The 13,694-nt window shown below is 37.8% G+C and overlaps 1 protein-coding gene across 3 annotated transcripts in view; it reads right to left on the minus strand.

The window, feature by feature from the left end:
- Positions 1–13,694, minus strand: part of MSH4 (mutS homolog 4) — a 181,757-nt gene that overhangs the window by 76,378 nt on the left and 91,685 nt on the right. For all 3 annotated transcript variants that reach the window (XM_084964673.1, XM_084964674.1, XM_021096463.2), the window contains 2 exons: positions 8,049–8,223; positions 6,076–6,164 (listed from right to left, as the gene is read on the minus strand). In XM_084964673.1, the coding sequence (XP_084820799.1) occupies positions 6,076–6,164; positions 8,049–8,223 (264 nt within the window). The remainder of the gene's footprint in view (positions 1–6,075; positions 6,165–8,048; positions 8,224–13,694) is intronic.

A 13,694-nucleotide genomic window follows, 5' to 3' on the forward strand; every position in this document is an offset into this window, starting at 1 on the left:
ACTGCATTCAACAATACATTAAAAGGATTGTACATCATGTTCAGTGGGATTTATCCCAGGGATACAAGGGTTCTTCAATATCTGCAAATCCATCAGTGTATACACCACATTAACAAACTGAAGAATAAAAACCATATGATCCTCTCAATAGACGTGGAAAAAGCCTTTGACAAAATCCAACACCCATTTCTGATAAAAAAAAAAACCCTGCAGAAAGTGGGCATAGAGGGAACCTACCTCAATATAGTAAAGTCCATATATGATGAACCCAGACGAACTCACGGCTAACACCATTCTCAATGGTGAAAAGCTGAAAGAATTCCCGCTGAGATAAGGAACAAGACAAGGATGTCCACTCTCACCACTGCTATTCAACATAGTTTTGGAAGTCCTAGCCATGGCAATCAGAGAAGTAAAAGAAAAAAAGGAATCCAAATTGGAAAGGAAGAAGTAAAACTATCACTATTTGCAGATGACATGATACTATACCTAGACAATCCTAAAGACTCTACCAGAAAACTGTTAGAGCTCATCCATGAATTTGGCAAAGTCACAGGATATAAAATTAATACACAGAAATTGACAGCATTTATATATACTAACAATGAAAGATCAGAAAGATAAATTAGGGAAGCAATCCCATTTACCATTGCATCCAAAAGAATAAAATACCTAGGAGTAAATCCACCTAAAGAGACAAAAGACTTGTACTCTGAAAACTATAAGACACTGATGAAAGAAATCAAAGGTGACACAAATAGATGGAAAGACATAACATGCTCTTGGATTGGAAGAGTCAATATTATCAACATGACTATACTACCTAAGGCAATCTTCAGATACAATGCAATCCCTATCAAATTACCAAGGACAGTTTTCACAGAACTCAAACAAAATATTTTAAAATTTGTTTGGAACCACGAAAGACCCAGAATAGCCAAAGATATCCTGAAAAAGAAAAATGGAGCTGGAGGAATCAGGCTCCCGGACTTTAGACTATACTACAAAGCAACAACCATCAAAACCATATGGTACTGGCAAAAACACAGAAATATAGATCAGTGGAACAGCATAGAAAGCCCAGAATTAAACCCATGTACTGACAGCCAACTAATCTATGACAAAGGGGGCAAGAATATACAATGGAGAAAAGACAGCCTATTCAATAAATGGTGCTGGAAAAATGGACAGCCACATGTAAAAGAATGAAATTAGAACACTCCCTAACACCATACACAAAAATAAACTCAGAATGGATTAAAGACCTAGATATAAGACCAGATACTATAAAACTCTTAGAGGAAAACATAGGCCAAATACTCTCTGACATAAATGACAGCAACATTTTTTCAGATCCACCTCTTAGAGTAATGACAGTAAAAACAAAAATAAACAAATGGCACCTAACCAAACTTAAAAGTTTCTGCACAGCAAAGGAAACCCTAAACAAAACAAAAAGACAACCCACAGAATGGGAGAAACATCTTTGCAAATGAATCAACTGACAAGGGATTAATCTCCAAAATTTATAAACACCTTCTGCAGCTCCATACCAAAAAGTCAACAACCCCATCAAAAAATGGGCAGAAGATATAAACAGACAATTCTCTAAAGAAGACATACAGATGGCCAAAAAACACATGAAAGAGTGTTCAACATCACTCATTATCAGAGAAAGGCAAATCAAAACAACTCTGAGGTACCACCTTATACCAGCCAAAATAGCCATCATCCAAGAGTCTCCAATCAATAAATTCTAGAGAGGGTGTGGAGAAAAAGGAACACTATTACACTGTTGGTGGGATTGTAAATTGGTGCAACCACTGTGGAAAACAGTATGGAGATGCCTCAAAAAACTAAAAATAGAACAACCATTTGATCCAGGAATCCCACTCCTGGGCATCTATCCAGAGAAAACCTTGACTCACAAAGACACATGTACTCCAATGTTCATTGCAGCACAATTTGCAATAGCCAAGACCTGGAAACAACCTAAATGTCCACCAACAGAAGAGTGTATCAGGGAGAGGTGGTACATATACACAATGGAATATTACTCAGCCATCAAAAGGAACGAAATACTGGCATTTTTAGCAACATAGATGGACCTAGAAATTATCATGCTAAGTGAAGTCAGTCAGATGATGAGACACCAATATCAAATGCTTTCACTGCCATGTGGAATCTGTAAAAAGGACAGAATGAACTTCTTTGCAGAAGATACTGACTCCCAGACTTTGAAAAACTTATGGTCTGCAGAGGAGACAGTTTTGGGGGGTGGGGGGATGCACTGGGGTTGTGGGATGGAATTCCTATAAAATTGTATTGTGAAGATCACTGTACAACTATAAATGTAATAAATTTATTGAGTAATAAAAAAATTTAGGAGTTCCCGTTGTGGCACAGTGGTTAACGAATCCGACTAGGAACCATGAGGTTGCAGGTTTGATCCCTGGCCTTGCTCAGTGGGTTAACAATCTGGTGTCGCCATGAGCTGTGGTGTAGGTTACAGACACAGCTTGGATCCTGCATTGCTGTGGCTCTGGCATAGGCTGGTGGCTACCACTCCAATTAGATCCCTAGCCTGGGAACCTCCCTATGCCATGGGAGTGGCCCTCAAAAGGCAAAAACAAAACAAAACAAAACAAATTTTAAAAACTATATGATCCTGGAGTTCCCGTTGTGGCGTAATGGTTAACTAATCCAACTGGGAACCAAGAGGTTGCGGGTTTGATCCCTGGCCTTGCTTGGTGGGTTGAGGATCCGGCATTGCTGTGAGCTGTGGTGTGGGTTGCAGATGCGGCTCAGATCCCACGTTGCTGTGGCTGTGGTGTAGGCTGGCAGCTGCAGCTCCGATTGGACCCCTGGCCTGGGAACCTCCATGTGCCATGGGAGCAGCCCTAGAAAGGGAAAAAGAGACCAAAAAAACCCAAAAAAAACCACAAAACTATATGATCCTTTCAATAGATGCAGAAAAAACTTTTGACAAAACCCAACACCAATTTCTGATAAAGAACCCTCCAGAAAATGCGCACAGAGGGAACATACCTCAACACAGTAAAGGCCATATATTACAAATGCACAGCTAACATCATTCTCAATGGTGCAAAGCTCAAAAATTCTTGCTAAGATCAGAAACAAGACAAGGAAGTCTGCTCTCACCACTTCTATTCAACATAGTTTTGGAAGTCCTAGACATGGCAATCAGAGAAGTAAAAGAAAAAAAGGAATCCAAATTGGAAAGGAAGAAGTAAAACTATCACTATTTGCAGATGACATGATACTATACCTAGACAATCCTAAAGACTCTACCAAAAAACTGTTAGAGCTCATCCATGAATTTGGCAAAGTCACAGGATATAAAATTAATACACAGAAATTGACTGCATTCCTATATACTAACAATGAAAGATCAGAAGGGAAACAATCCCATTTACCACCACATCAAAAAGAATAAAATACCTAGGAATAAACCTACCTAAAGGGACAAAAACCTGTACTATGAAAACTATAAGATGCTAATGAAAGAAATCAAAGATGACACAAACAGATGGAAACATATACCATTCTCTTGGACTGTAAGACTCAATATTGTCAAAACATCTAGATTACTCAAGGCAATCTACAGATTCAATGAAATCCTTATCAAATTACCAAGGACATTTTTCTCAGAACTTGAACAAAATATTTTAAAGTTTGTTTGGAAGCACAAAAGACCCAGAATAGTCAAAGCCACTTTGAGAAAGAAAAATGGAGCTGGAGGAATCAGGCTCCCTGATCCCTGACTATACCACAAAGCTACAATCACCAAAACAGTGTGGCACTAGCACAAAAACAGAAATACAGATCAGTGGAAAAGGAGAGAAAGCCCAAAAATAAACCCAAGCACCTACATCAACTAATCTATGACAAGGAAGGCAAGAATATACAATGGAGAAAAGACAGCTTGTTTTTGTGGTGCTGGTAAAACTGGACAGCCACATGTAAAAGAATGAAATTAGAATACTCCCTAACACCATACACAAAAATAAACTCAGAATGGATTAAAGACCTAGATATAAGACCAGATACTATAAAACTCTTAGAGGAAAACATAGGCCAAATACTCTCTGACATAAATGACAGCAACATTTTTTCAGATCCACCTCTTAGAGTAATGACAGTAAAAACAAAAATAAACAAATGGCACCTAACCAAACTTAAAAGTTTCTGCACAGCAAAGGAAACCCTAAACAAAACAAAAAGACAACCCACAGAATGGGAGAAACATCTTTGCAAATGAATCAACTGACAAGGGATTAATCTCCAAAATTTATAAACACCTCCTGCAGCTCAATATCAAAAAACCAAACAACCTCATCAAAAAAATGGGCAGAATATCTTAACAAGCAATTCTCGAAAGAAGACATATAGATGGCAAAAAAATAAATAAAACCATGAAAAGATGTTCAACATCACTCATTATTAGACAAGTGCAAATTAGAGCTATGATGTACTACCTTATACCAGCCAGAATGGCCATCATCAAAAAGTTTACAACAATAAGTGCTTGAGAGGGTGTGGAGAAAAGGAAACCCTATCACACTGTTGATGGGAATGTAAATAGGTGCGACTACTATGGAAAACAGTATGGAGATGCCTCAAAAAACTAAAAATAGAACAACCATTTGATCCAGCAATCCCACTCCAGGGCACCAATCCAGAGAAAACCATGACTTGAAAATATACATGGAGTTCCCGTCATGGCTCAGTGACGAATCCGACTAGGAACTGCGTGGTTGCGGGTTCAATCCCTGGCATTGCTCAGTGGGTTAAGGATCCAGTGTTGCCATGAGCTGTGATGTAAGTTTCAGACATGGCTCGGATCCCGCGTTGCTGTGGCTCTGGCGTAGGCTGGCAGCTACAGCTCTGATTAGACCCCTAGCCTTGGAAACTTCATATGCTGCGGGAGCAGCCCAAGAAATGGCAAAAAGACAAAAGAAAAGAAAAGTAAAGAAAATATACATGTATCCCTTTGTTTATTGCAGCACTATATACAATAGCCAAGACATGGAAGCAATGTAAATGTCCATCAACAGTAGAATACAGAAGATGTGTTACATATACACAATAGAATATTACTCAGCCATAAAAAAGAAAGAAATAGTAGCACTTGCAGCAACATGGATGGACCTAGAAATTATCAGGCTAAGTGAAGTTAGCCAGACAGTGAGACACAAATTTCATATGCTATCACTTACATATGGAATCTAAAAAAAGGATACAGTAAACTTCTTTGCAGACTTTGAAAAACTTATGGTTACCAAAGGAGACAGGTTGGTGGGGGGAGGTATGGGCTGGGGGGTTGGGATGAACATGTTGTAAAACTGGGTTGTGATGATGGCTGTACAACTATGAATATAATAAAATTCATCGAGTTTTAAAAAAAGTAAGTGTGAAAGACGTAGGAAACTTAACACTGAAGAAAATTTTGTACTGCACCTAGCGTGGTTTACTCAAAACACCAGATTCTTAAAACTGTATAAAGCAACTTGATGCAAAAAAGATTTCGAAATTTTCAGTTAGCAGACATGAATTCAGCGTTGGATCTACTGCTTCCTAGCAAATCACCTAACCTCTGTGAACCTCACCTATAAAACTGTATAAAAGTAAAAATACTTTTATTATTTATATTTTATTATACCTGCTTCATGAAAAGTTATGAGGCTTATGTATGATAATGAATAGAACAGCTTTGAAAACTAAAAAAAAATGAAAATGTTATGCAAAGCGATTTTTATTTTAATGCTTACTTTACCGAGATTTATTTTCTTATAAAGTTAGTGTAGCAATAAGTATTGCAGTAACTGAACTGTTTAACTTGTCTCCTATCTTATTAGTAGATTTGCTGGAAAAAATTATAAAAAAAAAGTTTTGTGAAGTAAAAAGGATTTTCTTTATTTAGGAATTAGGTTTTTCTTTTAGATATTTTAATTATTAATTATTATATATTTAGATCCAAGACCATAATAAACATATACTAAAAGTATTTTCTTGAATTTGAAAAATAATTCTTATTGCTAAAAAGCTTCTTACCAAAATTTGTCTGGTAATTTGAGTTGTGATTTCTTTGGCATCCAAGACAATTGATGGTGGGAGTGATGATGCCTCTGCAGCTTTTAATCCTAAAATTATAAACAATGGAGCTTCAATAGTGTTATTGCTGGTATTTTTGTGTTTGTTTTAACCAGTATTAATCTTTTCTTCACAGATTTGAATTTACTTAGTAGCTCATTTATGAACTACTTAATTCTCAAAATCAAGCTTTCCTAAGTTCTAGATAACAACTTACCAATTATTAGATTTAATTTCTTGCTAAGACATGTAAGACAGGAGTTCCCATTGTAGCGCAGCAGAAATGAATCTGACTAGGAAACATGAAGTTGCAGGTTCAATCCCTGGCCTTGCTCAGTGGGTTAAGGATCCAGGGTTGCTGTGAGCTGTGGTGTAGGTCGCAGATGCGGCTTGGATCTGGCGTTGCTGTGGCTCTGGTGTAGGATGGCGGCTATAGCTCCGGTTAGACCCCTAGCCTGGGAACCTCCATATGCCGCAGGTGCGGCCCTAAAAAAAAAAAAAAAAAAAAAAAAAAAACAAGGCAAAAGACATGTAAGACAAATTAGAATCAATTACCTCTCAAGATACTTCTGAGATAGCAGAAAACAAGACAGGAACAGGAAAAGAGGTAATTAGAAAATCAAATAATAGTAGTAACATTGAAATTTCAACTACAAATTTAGTTGGTTTATGGGTCAAAGGACATATGGATTTTGCAGGGTAGAAAAGAGTTTAGTCAGAGATAAGCCTACCACTAGAATATTCATCTATCCAGCAGATAGGTCAATGAGGGAGGGATTTCTCAGAAGATATAATGGTAGTTGACTATCCTTCATGCAAATTCAAATACCAACCATCATTCTCATGTTCTCAGGGTTTAATTTTTGTATAAGTGCCTTATAAGCTTTCTGCTATTTGTTAATAGAGTATTGCTTCAGAAGCAATAGAAGAAATGCTAACATTTATTTAGAAGTTACAGATTACTAGGCACTATGCTAGGTAGTTTGTATTTGATAATTCATTTAATCTTCAAAAGCCCACATAGATGAAATTGAGGCTTCTAAAGATTTTTGTTATTGTTGTTGTCTTTTTATCTTTTTTTTTAGGGCTGCACCCGCGGCATGTGGAGGTTCCCATGTTAGGGGTCCAATCGGAGCTGTAGACACCGCCTGTGCCAGAGCGACAGCAGTGCAGGATCCAAGCTGCGTCTATGACCTACACCACAGCTCACGGCAACGATGGATCCTTAACCCACTGAGCAAGGCCAGGGATCGAACCGGCAACCTCACGGTTCCTAATCAGATTCGTTTCTGCTGCACCAAAACGGGAACTCCAAGGCTTCTAAAGATTAAACATCTGATACAAATTAAGTTTTCCATTTGACTTTCCCATTTCAAATACCAAAGAAAAGATGTTTTTTTCACTCACAAAGGTCACATTCATAGCTAAAATAATTTTTGGAATTTTATATGTAAATTTCAATTGAAAATTCTCTGAATCTGTGCAAGTTTATGTCACATAATGATTCAGATAGAAAATAACTAATGAAGTTTATGAATACATATAATTTGAAAGTACATTACCTTTTAGGACTTAAGATTTATTTGTTAAATTTACTGAATCTGAATAAAACAGAAGAATCCTGTTACTGAAATAGTGTCTAAGAAATACACAATTTTCAATTCTTTATATAAATTGCAAATAAAAACCAAATTATATTTTCTAAGGACATAAACTATACTTCTGCAACTTTTGTAGTTCTACACAGTTACTGTTAAAATAAGCTTAATATATCTAAAATGTGAGTTGGACATAGAAAACACAGTCTTGGAACATTTAAGCACTCAAAAGAATGAAAGTTGGTTAGATTGACCAATAAGTAAAGAGGAGAAGAAAGTTTGTCTTATAAGAATATGCAGTGTTTCAGTGTATACACACAATTTCTATATGCATACCGTAATTTTTTTCTTCTGTGAGTCCCTTAGAAAGTTTGTAGGTATACAAGATTGCTTCTTTATTTCTTGAGGTGTTCTTTACATGTTGAACTTCAAAATACATGTTTTCCACGTTAGGATACAGAACATCTATGTGGCATAGTTCCAGGAAATGTGTAGCAAACAGTGTAAATGCCTAGAATATATAATAATGAATATCAGTCATTTTAAATGAACTAGAAATTTTTATTTTTACTATTTAAACAAAATTTTAGTTTAGCTTTCTAAGTAGCTTAGCAGAAATGTGGAAATGAAACTAACTTAGAGGCTAACATAGTCAATTCATCTTATAATGTTTTAAAATCTTATATTCGAAGTTCCCACCACGTGGTTAACGAATGCAACTAGGAACCATGAATTTGTAGGTTAGATCCCTGGCCTTGCTCAGTGGGTTAAGAATCTGGCATTGCCGTGAACTGTGGTTTAGGTCACAGACGTGGCTTGGATCCTGCATTGCTGTGGCTGTGGCATAGGCCTGCAGCTACAGCTCTGATTTGACCCCTAGCCTGGGAACTTCCATATGCCTCAGGTGTGGCCCTAAAAATACAAAAGACAAAAAATAAAATAAAATAAAATTTTATATTCAATTAAGGAAACTTGTTTATTATGTTTTCACATAACATGTATGTTACTTCTGGGAAAAAGAACAAATGTAAAAATAAAACCCTAAAAAAAAAAAATTGGAAGATATTGAATGGATGAAGTTTATCAGAAATAAGGCTACTAACTGAGCTAATTATTTATTAGAAAAGTAAATCATAAACAAAATCATAACATTTCCCTCAACTTATAAAAAAAATTTACTTTAGAAGTAGCTTCTGGAGTTCTCACTGTGGTGCAGCATGTCAAGGATCTGGCATTTCTGTGGCGGCATGGGTTCAATTCCCAGTTCAGCAAAGCGGATTAAGGATCTGGAGTTGCTGCAGCTGTGGCATAGGTCATAGCTGAGGCCCGGATTTGATCCCTGACCCAGGAACCTCCATATGCTGAAGGTACAGCCATTAAAAAAAAAAAAAAAAAAAAAATCAATTAATTAATTTTTTTTTAAATAAATAAAAGTAGCTTTCTTCCATATAGTAGTTTTGGGAAAGTGAAATCAATGGATTGTCTTAGTTATTTGAAATTGAAATTTCAATTGAAATTTTGTTTTCCTTTTTTTTTTTTTTATATTTGCATTGTGTTTGGGTTAGGTACTTATAGGGGAATAAAATATTGAGAACACTGCTTACTACAATGATACTTAAACTTTAGGAATTCCCTGGGGAGTTTGTTAAAGATGCAAATTCTTGGTGCTTATCCCCTTCACATTTCAATGAGAAGCTATAATTGAGGGCAATAGGAAATGCATTTTCCCTAAGTACTGTAGGTGATTTTGACAGAGGTTGCTCAAGTGACTTACGTCCAGAACAGTGGCTTCCTGCCTAGAGTTACTGAAGCAGAAAGAGAGTTGAATAACTAGTTATGTTTTAAGACACTAGGGTGAAACTAAAGAGGTGATTAGTGGAAAATTTAAATATTAAGACATTAGAAGAAAATATTTGACTGGCAAAAGGCTATCAGCTATGGAAAGGGGGCAGCAAGGAATGGTTTTGTATATGATAGAAAAATAATAAATCTCAACTGACTACTAACAAATCAAAAGGGGGTATAAAACAAACCAAATTAATTAATAATAGGAGAATATTTAGAAACCCAGTAAAATATTTAGAAGCTAGGAACCATGTTCATAATAACAATAATGTTCTCAAAATTTATATATCAAATCAATATTACAGTAACTCTGTAAACTCTATTTCAGGTTTGTTTGTTTGTTTGCTTGCTTGCTTTTTAGGGCTGCATTTGCAGTATATGGAAATTCCCAGGCTAGGGGTCCAATCAGAGCTACAGCTGCCTGCCTATGCTGCTGCCACAGCAACTTGGGATCCTAGCCACATCTGCAACCCATACCCCAGCTCACAGCAACGCCGGATCCCAGACCCACTGAGCGAAGCCAGGGATCAAACCCAAATGCTCATGGATATGAATCAGATTTGTTTCTGCTGTGCCACAAAGGAAACTTCCTATTTCAGGTTAATTTGATTTAACAAATAATATTTCAAGGCCTATGTATTACAAGGATTGTGTTAGGCATTAAAAATACTAGGTTAGAAAAAAGTTCCTTAAGTAGCAATAATTATATATATATATATTTTTGTTGTTGTTGTTGTTATTGTTGCTATTTCTTGGGCCGCTCCCGCGGCATATGGAGGTTCCCAGGCTAGGGGTTGAATCGGAGCTGTAGCCACCGGCCTACACCAGAGCCACAGCAACGCGGGATCCGAGCCGCGTCTGCAACCTACACCACAGCTCACGGCAACGCCGGATCGTTAACCCACTGAGCAAGGGCAGGGACCGAACCCGCAACCTCATGGTTCCTAGTCGGATTTGTTAACCACTGCGCCACGACCGGAACTCCGCAATAATTATATTTTTACTATCAAGCTAGCTGCTTCAGGGAACATAAGACAAATAAATTTCATGAACATGGGCCCATTGGTTTTGGTATGAAGTGAGTTTCTTAATCAGAAGCAATTTTGTGTGGAATACCACAGTCATGAACAAAGCATTTTGTTTAAGTTCATGGGTGGCAGTTTCGGCAAAGTCATACAGTCAGGGAAAGCAAATATGTTTCCCGAGTAAGTATCTAGTCCAGCAAGAACAAACTGCTGCGGCTTTCATGATGGAAGTGGTCCAGTGAAATCAACCTGCCACCAGGCAGCTGGCTGATCCCCTCAGGGAATGGTACAGTATCAGTGGTTCAAAGCTGGTCACTGCTGCTGGCAGACTAAGGCACTCAGGGGTTGCTGTAGCCAGTCTGGCTATGGTGAATGGATGTCTATGTTGCTGAGCCCAAGGACAACCTCCAACCATACCACCATGTCCACTTTATTTATGAGTCCATTGGGTGATGCAGGGGAGCTAGGGAAAGAGGCTGACTGGTATCCAAAGACCAGGTCATCCCATCCTCTCCAGAGGTGACAATTTGATGAGTATTCACTTGGACCAAAATATGTTTAATTTTTTGCCTATTCAAAGAGATTTATCCACATTCCCCTTTCCCAAATGTCCTTGTCACCAATTTTCCAAAAATGTTCTTTCCAAGTCCCAGCCATACCATTGGCCACGGCCCATGAATTGATATATAATCGTATATCTGGCCATTTCTCCTCATAAGCAAAATGAACAACCAGGTACAATGCTTGAATTTCTGCCCACTCAGATACTTTTCCTTTGCAGTGTCCTTTAGGGATGCCCTAAAAAGGGACTAGAGTGCAAAGGCTGTCCATTTTTGGGTGGCACTTGAATATCATGCAAAAGCATCTGTAAACAAGGAAAGTCTTCTCTTCCTCTGTCACCTGACCAGAGGGCACTCTCTATGACATCACAGGTGCAAGGTGAGAGAGAGAAAATAGTGTAGTAGGATTGGGGACCATAAACATTTGGGCCATTTCCTCATGTAATTTACTTGTACCTTCAGTGCCTTCTCAGGCCCAATCATGTATATATCACTCCCATTTGATGACAGAGTGCTGCTGTGCATACCCAACTTTATGGCTATTGGGTCAGATAACACTCAGCTCATGATGGTAAGGTCAAGTCACATAACAACTTAGTGCCCTGTGGGTAACTCTTCAGTCCCTACTAAGGCACAGTAACAGGCTAAGATCTGCTTCTCAAAAGGATAGCAGTTATCTACAGAGGATGGTGGGACTTTGCTCCAAAATCTTAATGCCCTGTGCTGCAAGTCACCTATAACTCTATTACTCTGTCAGTTGCATTGTAATTCAGCCAGTCACAAAATGAGATTCTGGGTTTGATTTTCAGGAATCTCAGGCTATAGGAGGTAAGAGTATCCTTTAGGACACACATAGACGCTTTCAGGTCATGTATGAATAGATTTATTCAGGAATTTGGATTCCTAGATCATCTCCTTTTCTTTCCTCACTTTGTCCAGCAACATTAAAAACAACTAGATAATCTCATGTGTTAGTTTACCAAAAATGTTTGAAAGTATCATATACACAGTTACCCAGCTCCTTGCTTCTTATAAGTGGTTGATGAAGACTATCCAATGCTGATATTTTGCATACTTCTATTGCTATTTCACATTATGGACTACCAGTGCCCTCGTTACTGCTGGAAATAGAGTCATTAGTATCTTTAAATCTAATCAGATCAGAAAGTCAAATCCAGTGAATTCCCATTGTGGGTCAGCAGGTTATGAACTGACTAGTATCCATGACGATGAAGGTTTGATCCCTGGTCTCACTCATTGTGTTAAGGATCAGGCATTGCCCGTGAGCTGTGGTGTAGGTCACATATGCAGCTCAGAGCCTGTGTTGCTGCGGCTGTGGCTGTGGCGTAGGCCGGCAGCTGTAGCTCCAATTCGACCCCTAGCCTGGGAAGCTCCATTTGCTGCAGGTGTGCCCCCCCCAACCCCACAAAAGAAAAAGAAAAAAAATAACCATTCCTGCTTCCATCAGAAATGAAGTAACAAAAATATAAATGCTATGGTATGTTTTTACCACCTGAAATTGTTTAAAGAGCTATTTTTAGGTGCCTAGAAAATCCAATCATGATAAATTTATAAAGAATATATCAAAAAATGGACTCAACAGCATAATTTACAATTGCCAAGGAATGGAAGCAAACTAAATGTCCAAGAACAGATAAATGGATAAAAAAGATTTGGTATATGTTTATAGACAAGTGATTATTACTCATCCATAAAAAATAATGAAAAAAATTTTAATGAAGTGTAGTTGATTTATAATGTTTCAGGTGTACCACAAAGTGATTTAGTTATATATGACTTTATAATATATAAAGAATTATATATATTCTTTTCCAGATTCTTTTCCATTATAGGTTATTATTATTATTATTTGTCTTTTTGCCTTTTCTAGTGCCACTCTCGTGGCATATGGAGGCTCCCAGGCTAGGGGTCGAATCGGAGCTGTAGCCACCGGACTACGCCAGAACCGCAGCAACGCAGGATGCGAGCCGCATCTGCGACCTACACCACAGCTAACGGCAACGCTGGATCCTTAACCCACTGAACAAGGCCAGGGATCGAACCCGCAACCTCATGGTTCCTAGTTGGATTCGTTAACCACTGTACCACATTGGGAACTCCCATTATAGGTTACTATTATTGAGTAGAGTCCCCTGCACCATACAGTAGGTCCTGTTGTTTCTCTATTTTCTATATAGCAGTGTCTGTTAATCCCAAATTCCTCATTTATCCCTTCCCCTCACCCCTTTCTTTCCCTTTTAGTAACCATAAGTTTGTTTTCTATGTCTGAAAAAAGAATAAAATTTTGCTATTTGCAGCAACATGAATGGACTTGAAGGGTATTATGCTAAGTGAAATAAGTCTGAAAAAGACAAATACTGTATGACATCATTTCTATGTGGAATCAAAAAAATACAACAAACTAGTGAGCAAAACAAAAAAGAAGCAGACTTACAGAAAACAGATGAGTGGTTATCAGTTGGGAGAGGGAAGTGAGGAGAGGCAATATATGGATGGGGGAAAAAAGGGTTAATATTGGATTATACGAAATC

This window comes from Sus scrofa, chromosome 6, assembly GCF_054392235.1.
Source record: "Sus scrofa isolate SSC_HxYL_T2T_F1_AM1 chromosome 6, Sscrofa_HxYL_maternal_Yorkshire_Landrace_v2.0, whole genome shotgun sequence".
Taxonomy (NCBI): domain Eukaryota; kingdom Metazoa; phylum Chordata; class Mammalia; order Artiodactyla; family Suidae; genus Sus; species Sus scrofa.